This window comes from Patiria miniata, unplaced genomic scaffold, assembly GCF_015706575.1.
Source record: "Patiria miniata isolate m_02_andy unplaced genomic scaffold, ASM1570657v1 HiC_scaffold_18, whole genome shotgun sequence".
Lineage (NCBI taxonomy): Eukaryota > Metazoa > Echinodermata > Asteroidea > Valvatida > Asterinidae > Patiria > Patiria miniata.
The window spans coordinates 5,580,538-5,596,768 of record NW_024037056.1 but is presented as its reverse complement, the minus strand read 5'-3'; the positions used below and the strand labels follow the sequence as shown (position 1 = coordinate 5,596,768).

At 41.9% G+C, this 16,231-nt stretch overlaps 1 protein-coding gene across 4 annotated transcripts in view; it reads right to left on the bottom strand.

The window, feature by feature from the left end:
• Positions 1-2,301: 2,301 nt before the first annotated feature.
• Positions 2,302-16,231, bottom strand: part of LOC119724387 (arf-GAP with SH3 domain, ANK repeat and PH domain-containing protein 1-like) — a 44,447-nt gene continuing 30,517 nt past the window's right edge. The window contains exons 11-21 of one of the 4 annotated variants that reach the window (XM_038195415.1): positions 15,871-16,004; positions 14,693-14,781; positions 13,377-13,557; positions 12,056-12,257; positions 11,029-11,246; positions 9,360-9,549; positions 7,407-7,556; positions 5,798-5,873; positions 4,488-4,803; positions 3,907-4,026; positions 2,302-2,808 (exon numbers count right to left, since the gene is read on the bottom strand). In XM_038195415.1, coding sequence (XP_038051343.1) covers positions 2,734-2,808; positions 3,907-4,026; positions 4,488-4,803; positions 5,798-5,873; positions 7,407-7,556; positions 9,360-9,549; positions 11,029-11,246; positions 12,056-12,257; positions 13,377-13,557; positions 14,693-14,781; positions 15,871-16,004 — 1,751 coding nt within the window. In that variant the 3' untranslated portion in view covers positions 2,302-2,733. The remainder of the gene's footprint in view (positions 2,809-3,906; positions 4,027-4,487; positions 4,804-5,797; positions 5,874-7,406; positions 7,557-9,359; positions 9,550-11,028; positions 11,247-12,055; positions 12,258-13,376; positions 13,558-14,692; positions 14,782-15,870; positions 16,005-16,231) is intronic. The other 3 variants (XM_038195417.1, XM_038195416.1, XM_038195418.1) reach the window with 3 other exon arrangements.

The window sequence follows — 16,231 nt, the reverse complement described above, 5'->3', positions numbered from 1 at the left end:
CTCATTCCTATGGCTCTGCTCATTCATTCATCATTCATCATTCTGTGCTTACAGCGCTAGCAAGGAAATTGTGCTCTTAACCTAAGAGTAGGGACTTAAAGCTACAGTCCATCATTTACAGTAATCCAAAAGGTAACTGACGTAATTATTGTTGAAAAACACACTTGGTTGAAAGATAGTAAGGGGACTAAACTCCCTGTGAAATTATTATTTGCGGCATGCTTTCATTTCGAAGAAATCAACAAAAGAAGGCCTTTCCAACGATGCGTCTTAAGACGGATTTTTTGAAATTTCCGTTAGTAGTTCGTTTTTATATTTAGCGAAGCGTGCCCAAGCGTTGACACAAGCACATTCACGCGTGGTTGGTATAATTCGTTAGATCAGTGCGCGACATCGTGTAGCTGCAATCGGCTCAGTGAGAACATGTCTCGGACGCTGAATTCAAAACATGTTTCAGCAACTTTTGATTTGGAATCGAGATCCTTAAATGTTGTTTTTCTCGAAATTTACAGCTGAAGCTGAGCTGAAACTTCATCAGGTTAGTTGTTCAGCTGCCTTCTTCAGATTTTGAGCATGTTTGTTGCTTCAAACAAACAAAATGCACAAATTATGGATTATGGACTTATGCACAAACGATGGACTGTGCCTTTAAGTCATGGGATATAAGTTATGAGGCTCATCATTAGCAGAGACCTTTTCTGCTGAAGTTAGAAAAATAATAAAAGTAAGAAGAGCCAACAAAGTTAGTTCTTGTCATAATTTGGCAAAAAATATTTAAATAAAATTTAAAAAAAAAACTGAGCATAACATTGAATAAATGGGGATCAGGCAAACTTTAATGGAATAATTCGTTTCTCAAGGAAAAATATATGCACAGCTCCTCCCCCCCCCAAAAAAAAAATATGTTGAGACTTCACCAAAGATATTTTTTTTAAATAAAGTTTTTGGTTTTAAGCAGCAAAATATTTACCACTACAAAATGCATGAAGACTTTTCTGATAGTGCCCATTGCTTGCTTCTACTCATACAAGCGTAACAATGTAATACAGGAAGTCATTTTTTATAAAGTAACGAATCTACGAAGAAGAAAAAAAGCCTCAAAATAAATAGTGGTAAACCAATGTATGAAAGGTATAAAAATTGTATCGCCTCATTGAAATAAATACAAAAAAAAAAAACGATGGCACGCTAATTTAATTTTTGTTGCAAAATCACTACAAAATATGAAACGAAAAATGCAAAAAACTTCATTATTCACAAAACAGCAGAGTTTGCAGGGCACAACTCCCTTGTCCCATAAAAACACTGGAACTTGGAAGATGATTTCGATGGAATCACCGATTTATTGTACGTTGCAAATTTAAATAAATTTAAACAAATTATATCAGCCTAGTCCTAAGATACTGATCATTGTACTTTTTTTTAATATTTACAATTAACTTATCTTTACTTTAAGCAAATTGTTGTCGTCGTTTTTAAACGGATTTACGATAAAAGTTCCACTTTGTTGCCACTTACTATATTTTGCACAAACGCAGGTTTGCTAAATCTCCAAAAAATATATAGAAATCTTTAAAATAATTCTATTTTCATAATGCACGTATCGTTGTTTTCAGAGATCACTTTGAAAAATTAAAGCGGCTGTGTTGTCATGTGATCGAGTCTGGTATCTCTTAATGTTTATTTTTCCTTGATCCTTGTGCTTAGAAAAACTTTCACATTTTTCCTGGTTTTGAAAAACAGCAAATCACAAAACTTATGGTTTGCAGGGTGTAGTCGATTATTACGAGTAAAACGAGAAAAAGAGTCTGGTGCCTTTCGGTCATTCCATGCAAATATTACACAAGAGACCTTGGGAGCCACTTTTAGTTTAAAGGTAGAGTAGATCGTTTGCAGCTATTCAAAAAGTGAAATTATTGTTGAAAAACTTACTTGGTTTAAAGATAGTAATGGCACTAAACTCCCTGTGAATTTATTCTTCCTGGCATGCTGTCATTTTGAAGAAAACAATAAAAAAAGGCAATTTCCAAAGATGCGTCAAGTGACGCATTTTTGGAAATTTCTGTTTGTAGTAGGTTTGTAATTCAGTGAATCAGTGAATGGGTGCGCGCAAGTGTTGACATGATGCACACGTGCACATGGTTGCTAAAATTTCATCGGTTCAGTGTGTGACATCACGTCACTGCAATCGGCTGAATGAGAACGTGTCCCTGATGCTGATTTCGGGCCTATTCAAAACGTGACTCAGCAACTTTTGAACTGAAATTGAGATCCTTTTTTTGTAAATTGGAATAAACAGCATTCACTGAGCTAAAATTTCATCAGAATAGTTGCTAAGCACCCTATTTTTGGCACTTTTATTGCTTCAAACGAAAAAAAATGCACAAATGACAAATGATCTACCCTACCTTAAACCCTCTGATGATTTTGAACTATTGATATATTTCGAAAACAAACAGGATATGAGTTGGACTTAACTTTATTCTTAACTCCAACGTATGTTTTCTGATAGTAAGACTGGAAAACTTCCAAAAATGTCTACAATCTGTTTCCTTCAATTCGCAACAACGGAAAATTTCAATGCATTCTAGAGGACTTGGTATGGGCGGATGTTAAAAGTAGATATTTGGAAATACTTGTATTTACGTGTCTGGAGAAGCAGCACATGATCACAAAGGAAGTCTATGGTGGGTGATTATCAGCTATTGATCAATCAATCAATCAATCGATCGATTATCCGTTGCTGATCTCCACAAAATTGACCGGGAAGACTCCTCGTCGGTGAGGCATTCCGTCCACTTCCCCAATCTGAAAAATACAGGGGAAAAAAAAAAGGTACTTATGACTTGAAGCTTTGCATGGTGGATGAGATAAAGTAGAAAGATTGCAGGTAACACAATGTGGATAGTAATCACTTCTTGGCAGAAGTGTGGTTCTGAAAAGAACCGACTGGTTGAGTGTAGAACTCCCTAGTCTTGGCCTCGGTGCCTTGGTTCTTTTCAGAACCACACTTCTAGAAAGATTGTAGGTAACACCATGTGGATAGTAATCACTTCTTGGTAGAAGTGTGGTTCTGAAAAGAACCGGCTGGTTGAGTGTAGAACTCCCTAGTCCTGGCCTCGGTGCCTTGGTTCTTTTCAGAACCACACTTCTAGAAAGATTGTAGGTAACACCATGTGGATAGTAATCACTTCTTGGCAGGAGTGTGGTTCTGAAAAGAACCGACTAGTTGAGTGTAGAACTCCCTAGTCTTGGCCTCGGTGCCTTGGTTCTTTTCAGAACCACACTTCTTCCAAGAATAGATTACTTTCCTCTTGGTGTTACCCGCAATCTTTCTACTTTAATAGTATTTGGGGTTTTTTTTCACCCATATATTTTTTAGAGCTGCAGGTTGAGGGTTCGAGTCCAGCCTGGGGTCATGGTGCGAGTGCCCTTGGGCAAGGCACTTTGTCACTCATATCTTGTCCCCGCCCAGGAGTAAATGGGTACCTATGAGGGCAGAGTTGGTTATTGTGATTGAATTAGCTTCCTTGCGCCTAACAGGCTGCATCGAGCTGTATACTCCCCAGGGAGCTGAGATGGTATTTGGAATGTTTAATTGGTCCGATGATCAGAGGTTATAATAATGTAAAGCGCTTTGATCTTAGTTAAAAGCGCTATATAAAAACCTGTTATTATAACTATTATTATTATATCTATTTATATTATTATTCCACCATGGGACGCTCAAAAGCGCGCTTCGGTAATTCACCCAATACACTCCTTTTTAGAGGGGTGTTCAGAGCTATACCAAACGCACGTGTATGAGCGTTAAGGCATGGAAGCATCTCAATAATGGCTACCAGGATAGTAATTTCAAAATTGGCTTGGTTTGCACCAAGACATTTTATTTTCCAAGATACTTACCCACCACTCGCTGTCAGCCTCCCCCGTCACCACAATGATCTCACCCTCCTCGAATTCAAGCTCGTCTTCGTAGTCGGCGTGGCAATCGTAGAGCGCCCTCACGCGCCTCAATCCCTTCTGCTGGAGAATCACAAATGACGGGACTCATGATGCAAGACGTGTTATTTATAGATCAATCCAGGCATGCTATTAATTCTATCACGAAGGCCCCCTTCAATGGCGAAAGCATTGGGCTAGCTATTGTTCAGATAATCTGTCACGGGGCAGTTGCTTTGTACAATAGCATGCACAATGGTTTCTCCATTGAAGGGGGCCTTGTGAGTGGGCAGTGATCTTGTGCCGGGGGTTGAGGTTGGGGGTGGGAGTGGGGGTGGAGTTGGGGGTTGGGTTGGGGTGGAGTTGGGGGTAGGGTGGGGTGGAGTTGGGGGTGGAGTTGGGGGTGGAGTTAGGGGTGGAGTTGGGGGTGGAGTTGGGTGGGGGGTGGGGGTGGAGTTGGGGGTGGGAGTTAAGGTTGAGAGTGGGGTTCAGCATGTGGTAAGGGTTGGGTTGGTGTAGGGTTGGTGGTGGGTTGATATACATACCGAGGTACCGGTAGGACTCTTCGGCACACGTGGAGCCGGCATGGGTGCGTCGCCTGTTCCTTTCTCCTCCTCCACACCAGATGTGGAGCTCCGCCCACTCCCCGGCCTGCTATTGGGCTGGCTCTCATGCTGGCTGTTCGGCCTGCTATCTGATTGGCTGCTGTGTGCCGTGTAGTAACTGGTGGTGCTGATTGGTCGACTGCTACCGTCGCCGTTGCTCTCAATACTGGCTGTAGAGAGTTTCTTCTTGGAAGGAACTGGGGGCGGGCCTTCAAAGCTCGGTGGGCGGTTCTTAAGCAACAGGTTGGGTTTATCACTTGAGACACAAAGATGAGAAAGAGAAGATGTTTTAAGTCACACACTTAACACTTCCCATTACCACATAACACGGATTGTGTAAGTCATTCATTTTCTAATGACTTTTTCAGCAATGCAAAAGAAAGAAGACATGGGCTTCCCAGTCAAGCTGGACCCAAAAGGCTCAGTTTAGCAATTTATTTATACCAAGTGACTTAGTCAGCCAGCGACTCAGCCGGCCAGCGACTCAGCCGGCCAGCCATTCAGCCGCCCAGCGACTGAGATGGCCAATGATTCAGCCGTCCAGCCACTTAGACAGCCAGCGATTCGGCCGGTCAGCGATTCAGACGGCCAACGACTAAGCCGGCCAAGACTCAGCTGGCCAGCAACTCAGCAGGCCAGCGACTCAGCTGGCTGGCCACGTGGCCAGTGACTCAGTCGGCCAGCCACTCAGCCAGCCAGCGATTCAGCCAGCCAACGACTCAGACGGCCAGCAACTCAGATGGCCAGCAACTAAGCCAGACATCTACTTAGATGGACAGCCACTTAGACGGCCAGCGATTCAGCTGGCCAAAGACTCAGCCGGCCTGCGAAAAGCCGGACAGCCACTCAGCCAGCCAGCAACTCAGTCTGCCAGAGCTTCAGCTGGACAGACACTCAGACGGCCAGCCTTCACTCAGCCAGCCACCCGCTCAGCTGGACAGCCACTCAGCCGGCCATCCTTCAGCTGGCAAGCTACTCAGCTGACCAACCAGCCAGCCAGCCAGCCTGTGACTCAGCCTGCCAGCAACTCAGTTGGCCAGAGCTTCAGCCGGACAGTCACTCAGCTGACCAACCAGCCAACCAGCCAGCCAGCCAGGCACTCAGCCAGCCAGTGACTCAGACTAGCCTCTCAGCTGGCCACCCACTCAGCCAGCCAGCCAGTCAGAGGACAGTAGGCTGGCCCTTCAGGTCCAGCAATGCAAACCTAGCAATGAATGTTTCTTATCAAACTTTGTCTGTGCTATACTCACGTTAGTAGCTTCCTCATGGTATCCATAGTGGTGGATGATGGGCGTGTCGGTGAGGCTTTGTTGCCTCTATCTGAACCTGTCCAAAATAGAAGGTAATCTCTACTGTACATTACTGCAGACCAACTTGGAAAAAAATCAATGAGCTTTGATGAAGGTGTTACAGTTAAAATTCAACAGAAATGCATTCACCCCTTTTTTGTCGGGGTTTCTCAAAAATAAAACGGACATTTAGGTTGAGTTTGTGTGGGATTTAGGAGGGCACTGCCCAACCATTACTGCTTTACGTGGGATTTGATGCCTTTTGACGGTACAGGGAATTTCGAGGAGTCGGGAAAAATATAAACCCTATCAACCCAGATAGAAGTTTGAATCGCACTCCAATCAACTGTTAACCGAGGAGATTAGTCCCAAGCGAACTTAGTTTTCCCTTTGTGGGTTATATGACATTAATATTAGCATGACTTTTAGATAGTTGTATCATTGAGTGGAAACTCTTGTTTAAAGGCAGAGTATATCATTTGTCAGGTTTTTTTTTGAGAAACGACAAAAGTGCTAGAAATCTTAAGACGAGTACTCTGGTAACTTTAGCTCAGTGAATGCTGTATATTTTGAGAAAACAATATTCTAGGATCTCGATTTCAATTCAAAAGTTGCAGTGTCACGTTTTGAATTGCGCCCGAAATCATCATCTGGGAAACTTTCTCTTTCAGCTGACTTCAGCTACGCTATGTTAAGCACTGAACTGACGAATTATAGCAACCACACACGCGTGTGCGTCGTGTCAACGCTAGCGCGCAACCATTCACGGATGCACCGAATTATAGAACCAACTACTAATGAACATTTCCAACGACTTGAAGCATCGTTGGAAATGGTCTTCTTTCATTATTTTCTTCAAAGTAACAGCATGCCAGAAAGAATATTTGCAGGGAGTTTAGTGCCATTACTATCTTAAAGATATAGTCCATCATTTGTAATTTGTGCATTTTGTTCGTTTGAAGCAACAAAAGTGTTCAAAATCTAATGAAGGATACTAAACAACTAACATGATGAAGATTCAGCTCAGCTTCAGCTGTATATTCCGAGAAAAACAGCATTCTAGGATCTCAATTTCAAATCAAAAGTTGCTGAATCATGTTTTGAATTGCAGCTATATGCGATGTCGCGCACTGATCCGACGAATTATAGCAACCGCGCGCGCCTGTGCGTCGTGCCAATGCTTGCGTGCACTGCGCCGAATAACAAAACGAACTACTAATTTAAATTTTCCTACGGTGCGTCTTAAGACGCACCGTTGGAAAGGCCTTCTTTCGTTGATTACTTTAAAAAAAAAATGATAGCTTGCCAGAAAGATTAATTTCACAGGGAGTTTAGTCCACTTACTATCTTTCAACCGAGTATGTTTTTCAACAATAATATGCCAGTTACTTTTTCGGATGGCTGCAAATGATGGACTATAGCTTTAAACCAAGTATGCGTTTTCAACAATAATTTTGTCAGCTGCAAATGATATACTCTACCTTCTATGAAAAATAATGATCAATCGATAATGTGACAAGAAATTGGAGAAAAAAATTGAGGAGAGATGAGATTGAAATAAGGACTTTACCTGAGTCTCCCTTGGGGCTCTCTCTAATGGACGTAATCCTTGCTGGAGGGGTCGGGGGAGGGGAATTGACAAAAGCTGGGTCAGAGGCGTTTCTCTTGTGGGTCATGTAAGGGGGATTGGGGGCCTTCTTCTTCATTGAGATGCTCCCTACTTCATTTGGGGGAGGGGGAGGGGGAGGAATTGAGAAATTTAGGGTGTGATTTGTTTTCAAGACCAGATATATAGTAGACCAGGATTTAGAGTTATATGGGGTTTGAAATGGTGGGGCGGAATTGGCAGGGATTGGGGTTGAGACGGGGTTGCGGGACGGGGGTTACGGGAGGGGGTGATGGGATGGGGCGATTTGGTTGAGTAGGTTCGATCCAATAGGGGTTAGGTTGGTGGGGTTGGGGGAATTATCAGAATCCAGATTCCCAAGGGGTTGGGGGGGGGGTGAAGAATCCCAGGTGGGGGTGGGGGAACGGAGTTCGGTTCATAAGAGGGATACAAAGGCAAGTGTGTGGATTTAAGGGAGGATTATCAGAATCCACATTCCCAAGGGGTGGGGGAGGGGGGGATGGGGAACGGAGTTTGGTCCACAAGAGGGGTATTAAGGCCAGTGTGTGGATTTAAGGGAGGATTATCAGAATCCAGATTCCCAAGGGGGGGGGGGGGGAAAAGAATCCCAGGTGGGGGTGGGGGAACAAGTTTGGTTCATAAGAGGGGTATAAAGACAAGTGTGTGGATTTAAGGGAGGATTACCACAATCCAGATTCCCAATGGGAGGGGAGGAAGAATTCCCGGAAGGGGGTGGGGGAGGGGTTCGTCAATTTGAAGTCATATGGGTAAGTCAGTGGATGATTTTGTCAGGTTTACGATGGTTGTGTGGAGCATCAGTAGCCGCGTGTTAAATGACCGATGGAGAACATGCAAAAGAAGAAAACAAAGAAAACCAAAATGACAGAAAATAAGCACTTTTTTGTTTGTTTCCATTTCAGCAGCCCGATATTTAAATAAAGCAAAAGCCAAAGCATCATTATCCATTTGAAACTAATTGCCTGCCAAAAACATTAGTAACTTTGCTGTCAGTGGATGGAGAAGTGAGATATTTCAGACAAGTTGTGCAGCAATCCAACAAAAAATTTTTATTTTTAAATATTATATATTTTTTTTTTTAAAGTTAATGTACATTTGAATCATTAATTTTTTTAAAGGGAAGATACAACATTTGCAAACATCAAAAAACGAAATGGTCTACTTATCACAAAATATCTTACTGGATTGTTAGGGAACGACTGTCCAAAGCATCCTGTAAATCGTGGCACCTGGTTTGCTGACCTTTTAAAGAAACCTTGTACTTTTCCAACGCTGGTCGGCCGAGCAGCGTTGGAGAAAACTGTTTTTTTTTCCCCCTCCAAAACTGCTCCCAATTTTTCATATTTAGTTATTCCGCATTTTCTTTGCAATTGATTACACACCTCTGAAGAGGTACAAGCCAGCTAGACTGTTTCTCTGACAACTCCCCAAAGTCTATAAATTGCTCCGTTTCATCTTAAGAGGGGTCAGGGAACCAGACTTCAAGAACATTGTTGGTTTTCTTGGATTTTCCAGCATCTCCGAACCCAAAACGTGAAGCAAGTCAATTTAACAGTATTTGCTATAACAGACTAATCCACCAAATCCATTTATTTCTGAAAATTGCAGCAAAAGCAAATGTTGTACATTCCCTTTAAAGACCAATGGTTCCCCAAAAATTTCTGCTCTTGAAAAAAAAAATGAAAAATAGCTTATTAGTAAAATAATAATTAGTATTACAGCCACTTGTATTGTTTTAGATTGTTAAATTGGTTTTTGCATTTTTATCCAAATTATGTCCAGCACCAGAGCCCAACCCACAAATGACACCACAGTTTCTGAAACACCCTTTCTCAAAGTCTGGTACCCGGGTTGTATTACACTCAACCAATGACTAACCTTTTCGGGGTGGTACCGGGGGTGGTGGCATGGATGGTCGCTCCATTACAACGCTGTCTGTTGCCGATCGCGCTCGTCTGCCGTCTGTCTTCTCCGACGAGATGCGTTCGCGGCTCAACTTGTTGGGAAATGTGCCGCTGGGAGACTGGAGGAGAGTTTGAGGTCGGTGGGCTGGTCGTCGGGCTGGACTCTTTAGGAAAACAAACCAGAAAAATCATGGTGCTTGTGTTCTTGGGCAAGACACTTTACTATAATCACTTGCTGTCACTCAGAGATATAAATGGGTACTTGTGATGGTTGAGACCAGACTGAACTGATTTCAAGCAGCTGTGGGAAACTGGTCTGTGGGCCTGATGAACAGGGGTAATAATTATGAAAACTTGGAATCATGGTGCTTGTGTTTTTGGGCAAGACACTTTACTACAATCACTTTCTTTCAGTTTAGTATAAATCTGTTCCTGTGAAGGCTGAGACCAGATTACAATAATTTTAAGCTGCTGTGGGCAACTGGTCTTGGGGCCTGATGAACAGGGTTAGTAATTATGAAAATCTGGGATCATTATGCTTGTGTTCTTGGGCAAGACACTTTACTACAATCACTTTCTTTCACCCAGGAGTATAAATGAGTACCTGCGAGGGTTGAGACCAGATTGCACTGATGTCATGCTGCTCTGGGAAACTAGTCTTGGGCCTGATGAACAGGGGTAGTAATTATGAAAAACTGGGATCATGGTGCTTGTGTTCTTGGGCAAGACATTTTACTACAATCACTTTCTTTCACCCAGGAGTATAAATGGGTACCTGTGAGGGTTGAGACCAGATTGCACTGATGTCAAGATGCTGTGGGAAACTGGTCTGTGGGCCTGATGAACAGGGGTAGTAATTATGAAAAACTGGAATCATGATGCTTGTGTTTTTGGGCAAGGCACTTTACTTACTTCTTCACACAGGAGTGTACACTGGTATGTGTGAGGGTAGAGAACACATTTTGTTGAACTGCTGTATTACTGCTGATCTATGTGGTGCTTATATGTGATGCGATCAAGCTACATGAGTCGTTTGTCGACCCTTGTCAAAAATAATTTTATTACAGATTTGAAAAGAGCACAATCTCAGTATTACTGCTGTGAAAACCGCATGCTGATACCATCTTTAGTTCAAAAATTATGGAAGTTGGAACACCAAGAGATGCAGTGAAGTGATATGATGAAGTGGCCCTATTTTGGCCTGTATCTCCAAATAAAAATTCCCAACAAAAGACTCATTAAGCTTGATCGCATCACATATAGCGCTTTATACCAAAGGTCTCAAAGCGCCTCACAATTATTAGCCCTGTTTATCAGGCCATGAAAATTTTTTCGCTGCAGCAACCTCGAAATCCCAATCTGGTCTCTACTTTCACAGGTACCCATTTATAATCCTGGGTGGAGAGAGGCAATTGTAGTAAAGTGTCTTGCCCAAGAACACAAGCACCATGTTCCCTATTAGAGTTTGAACCATGTACCACGGCACACGAGTTGAACACCGTAACCATTGGGCTTGGCGATCCACATTATGTCCTGATGAACAGGGATAATACTTTTGAGGCACTTTGCAAAATAATTTCTACAAAAGCATCACATTATCACATTTATTACCACTAAAAAACAACCAAGCTTGATCAACTCACCTGTAGACGTGAATTCCTTTGCGGTTTCTCCTGTTGATCTAGGTCATCCTCTTCGCTGAAGTCAGCTCCGTCTTCGTTGTCGCCACTCAACCCCCAGTCAAAGTCCACGTGCTCACACTGCAGCAGTTTGCCCAGCATGGCCTGCCGCATCAGCTCCTCACACTGACCGTAGCCATTCCGGATGACAATATCCAGAGCTGTTTCGCCATTCGCGTTTTCTGAAACACCAATAAAAAAAGTATTCGAACTTCAAAACCAGCTACCTCAGAAACCCCAAATTCCTCAAAACCCAGCTTGGCAACATGTAGAGTAATCGCGACCCATACCAAAGTTTTGAACATCTCAATCCTGAACAGACTAAAATGCTTTGCACTGGCCACAGCCGTTGTGGATGACAATATCCAGACCTGCTTCGCCATTCGCATTTTCTAAAACACCCCAAAAAGTTGTGTGAACCTCAGCTAGGGTGCAGACCAGTAAATTGACTCCAATAGGCATCCCTGATAATTACAAGCACTTCCAATAATTATTAAAAATATTCGCAACTATCCAAGGTGTTTGAGACACCCATCAAATTAGAGCTCATTTCATCCTCTTTCGTTCTCTGTTCAATTTTCGGGTGGTAATCCGAAAATGGTCACCCCTTAAAGTAGTTCTGTAGCCCATCGCCATTTTGAAAACAAATTCATCACTTCGTCAAAATGATGGAGGCTATACATAAATAGAAATATAGCATGCGTATTAAACCAATGAGACTAAGTGACAAATAGAGATTTGTCTCTTTCATTACTTTGTGTGATTAGCGTAATGAACGAACTATGGATTTTTGTGTTTTGAAATTTACTAATTATGCAGAGGATATCACAAAATATTTGAATATCAAAAATCTCAGATTGCCTAAAATCTCAGTTTTGGACAGATTCGTCATTTCATCAAAACGGTGACGAAATCTTGATTTGGCCCACGTAGGCAATTTTGGGCCTATTTACCGGTTTGCACCCTAAAAATTCAACTACCTCAAACCTACCTGTGCTTGGTTTGGCGCCCCCTCTGAGTAGGATCTTGACACAGTCTGCTTTATTCTGCCGAGCAGCGAGGTGGAAGGGCGTGTCGCCGCTGTGGTTAAACTGGTCCATGCGACTGAGGTTCTGAACCAGGAAATCCACAATGTGGAGGTTGGAGTCGTCTTGCTGCCGGACAGCGAAGTGGAGCGCTGTCTCGTTGTTGTACTGTGAGGTAAGAGGTTGAATGAGGTTTGGTTTTAAATGAAGTAATAGTTTTTATAAGGTAACAGGTGGAGTGAGGTGCATTTATAAGGTTGTGTGAGGTTACAGATAGCGAAATGTTGCAAGATGTGTGAGGTATCAAGTTGAATGATGTATCTTGTTGAGTGAGAATACAGGGGAGTGAGGTATAAGGTTGAATGAGGCAACAGGTGGAATGAGGTACATTTGGAAGATTTAAGCGAGGTTACACATGGTTCACAGAGTGTAATGTTACAAGATGTGTGAGGTAACAAGTTGAATGATGTAACTTGTTGAGTGTGATTACAGGGGAGTGAGCTATGGGGTTGAATAGGTATAAGGTTGAGTGAGGTAACAGGTGGAGTGAGGTTACATCGGAGTGAGGCATGTGGGTGAACGAGGTAGCAAGTTTGAGTGAGGAAAGTTTGAGCAAGGTAACAGTCAAAGATGTGGGCTCAGGAATGAGGTTGAGTAAGAAAAAAGGTGGAGTTTGGAAACAAGAATGATGTTAAATGATGAGCAAGTTAATTGGGACAACAGGACAAGTGAGGTATGAGGTTGCGCAAGGTACGAAGTTGAATGAGATGACATCTTGACAAAGGTAGTGGGTTAAGTTAGGTAAAACGTTGAATGAGAAGAGAGGTTGAACAAGAGGTTATGTTGATTAAGAGGTTGTGTGAGGTAACTCCTTTGGTGAGGTTATGGGACAATTGAGTTCACAGGCCAAGTGAGGCACAGGTCAAGCGTGGTAACAGATTGAAGTAGCAGGTCAAGTGAGGTAACAGATTGAAGTAGCAGTTCAAGTGAGGTCACCGGTTGAGTGACATGTTATCTCAGAACATAAGTATAAGTTTAGGACTGAATGAGGTTACCGTTTGTGTGAGGTTACAGATGAGGTTACAGGTTGTCTGAGGTTACAGGTTGAGTTTCAATAATCAAATGTCCACAACCTCTGTAAATCTGAATTCGTTTGTCTAGTTTTTCCGTGTAAGTCTCATGCAAGGACAAATAACCTCAGATTCTTTCTGTTCTTCCGTTTTGTTGTCAGTCAAATCCTCAATCATTCCTAGGACAAAATTTTTATTCGCAAAACCTCGTCCTTACCGTGTCAGACACAGGAGCAGACAGGTCCACGCCCTCCGCGAACACCCTGAGCAGCTGGCCGATGTCTGATAACAACACAGCCTGCCTCAGATCTTGCAGCATGACGGAAGAGCTAGGGCTCGTCTTCAAGACGTACTTCCGTTTCTCGTACTTGGCAAAGATGAACTGCTTCCTCTCATCCCTGCAAGAAATATTTCAAGCAAAATAAATGTAGCTCTACTGTGGCACGATTTGAGGGAGGTTAATTTTCCCAAGAACATTATGCAAAATGTTTCGTTGAAAAAAAATTGGAGAGAAACTAACTCTAAAGGAAGCATTCTATCCACACGGTAGATTTATATTACATCTTCCTGTTTTGTGCAGCAAGAGTCAGGCATGCAACTTTTCCTCGGATCCGCTGATTTCCTCGTTTTTTTACTTCTCATGAATGCCATTACAAATTGAAAAATACTGTACAAAGTCTTGTGTATTTCGGAATTTCCTCGTTTTTTCTAAATTCCCAGATGCATGCCTTAAGAGTGGGCATCTAAAATCTACAGGCTGAGTCAAAAAAACGAAACCCAAATGTTGGGACTATTGTTTTAGTGAAGTTCTGCATGTAGCACTTTCAAAATCTAGGATATAAAAGCCCAATTCATAAGCCATCTTTTAGTAAAAGAATCGTTCAAATCGCCCATGTACTTTTCAAGTTACGGAATGTTAAACACAACCACCGTTTTAAAGTTCTGTCCAAGGATCACAAAAAAGTGTGCGTTCTTTCAGCAAAAAGAAAACAATTCACACACTTCCCTATGTGATTTGTTTTCGTTTTGTTGAAAGAACACTGAACTCTTTGTGATCCGTGGACTGAACTTTAAAACGATGGTTGTGTTTAAAATTCCGTTACTTAAAAACTTACAGGGGTGATTTGAATGATTCTTGTACTAAACGAAAGCTTATGAATTGGGCTTTCATATCCTAGATTTTGAAAGTGCTACATGCAGAACTTCACTTAAACAATGGTCCCGACATTTGGGTTTCGTTTTTTTTTACTCACCCTGTAGAGTGTCAAAAACATCCACAAGGAAATGTTTATGGAGGAAACACAACTTTGAAGTCTTTGTTTCATAATGGGCAAGGAATATCATAAATTAATGTGCAGTGTTAATAAACAGTGCTATATTTAATGCACGTAGTTTCAGTTACGTTACTGTACAAAATATGTGTTTGTATATTCAGTTCTTGCACTTAAATCTTCTTATTAGGCCGTGTTATTTTTCCTGTTATTGCCTGGACTGGGGTCCTGACTCCCTCCAACACTGACTGGCTATACTTACATAGTACTATTTGGTCCCGGTTTCTTGGACGGCTCCAGTCTAGCCTCAAAGACATCGTTGAAGTCAGCATTGCCAACGGTCATTGCTATCTGTTGATAGAAGGGAAAAAAAACCTTATTATTCAGTATTTGTGCTTCAACACAAGTCCATCACAAGGCCAGTGGCAAATAATCAAAAGTCAATCACAAGGCAATTCAAAAGTTCCATAAGTTGGTCTTACCGTGCATAAATTAGCATAAATTCAATTATAAAATGTAACACACGTGACCCTAGAACAATTTCCATTTGGTAAAATTAAGCAGAGAGTGTACATTGTTCATAGGCAATTCAACGGTTACTCACGTTACATTTTTAAAGTACTTTTGAGTTTCCTTGGGCTGTAATTACCTTACTGAAAAGGTTTAATAACTTTTATCCCCATGGTAGATAGAGAGTAGACCTAGACCTCACGTTACAAAAATGTAACGTGAGTAACCAATTTTGTGCATCTTGTTTATCATACAAGACACATTTTTCTGGATGTCATCTTTGGTGCTTAGGTAGGTCTAGGTCTACTCTATCTACCATGGGGATAACAGTTATTAAACCTTTTCAGTAAGGTAATTACAGCCTAAGGAAACTCAAAAGTACATCAAAAATGTAACGTGAGTAACCGTGGAATTGCCCTTATGCATTCTGTAAATCGCAAAAAAATACTAGTCTTACTTTAAAACTACCGTAAAACTACCGGTAGTATGGGCGTGTGTGTTCTTAAACCTTTGGAGAAAAGTGTGCATTTCTGATATGGGCCCGATAACATTCTTACGTCTGATGTCACACATGTGACCAAACTTTGATGACTCCTGATATTTTGACACAATTTGTGAAAGTAGAGACTATACTCTGAGGTAGGGAGTAAAAAGTACTAACCTGATGAATCAGTGAAAGTGATTTGTCAGATGTAGCTAAGAAGGGATAAAGCTTCAAAAATCAGATCGGCCCAAATGTCAAACAGTGACCAAAGAATGGTTCTATAGTCATATTGAACAATGAAAACTAAAAAGGAATGGAGCTTATAGAGTCATAAACACCACACATCACTCCCAAGAAAGTTTAAGATTTGATATTTTAACTCAGACTTTGTAATGACCATAAAGATATATTAGGCAATTATTGAAAGCCACTTTTGTCCGACTTACAAGAAGTTGTGCCGTGCCTAGTCTATCCAACTCCAAGGACTGGACCCGCGATATGTGCACGCCCAGCTGCCTATGGACACCGGAGCATTCTATACACGTCAGGATACCCAGGTTGGTGGATAACCACTGTGGATCTGTGAGGTCAAAGGTCAAAGGTGAAAGTAACACACACTACTAGTATACAGATTGTGATCTGATACACGGTACCCTGTGGAGACGTGCATAATAGGGGACAAAAGATTGTATGTCTCCACAGAGCAATTTCTATAGGTGAATACGTCTCCACAAGGTTATCACGAAATAGATGTATAGATTTTACTCAAAAACTAGGAATTTCCAAGGTGTGTTGATGTGTCACAAT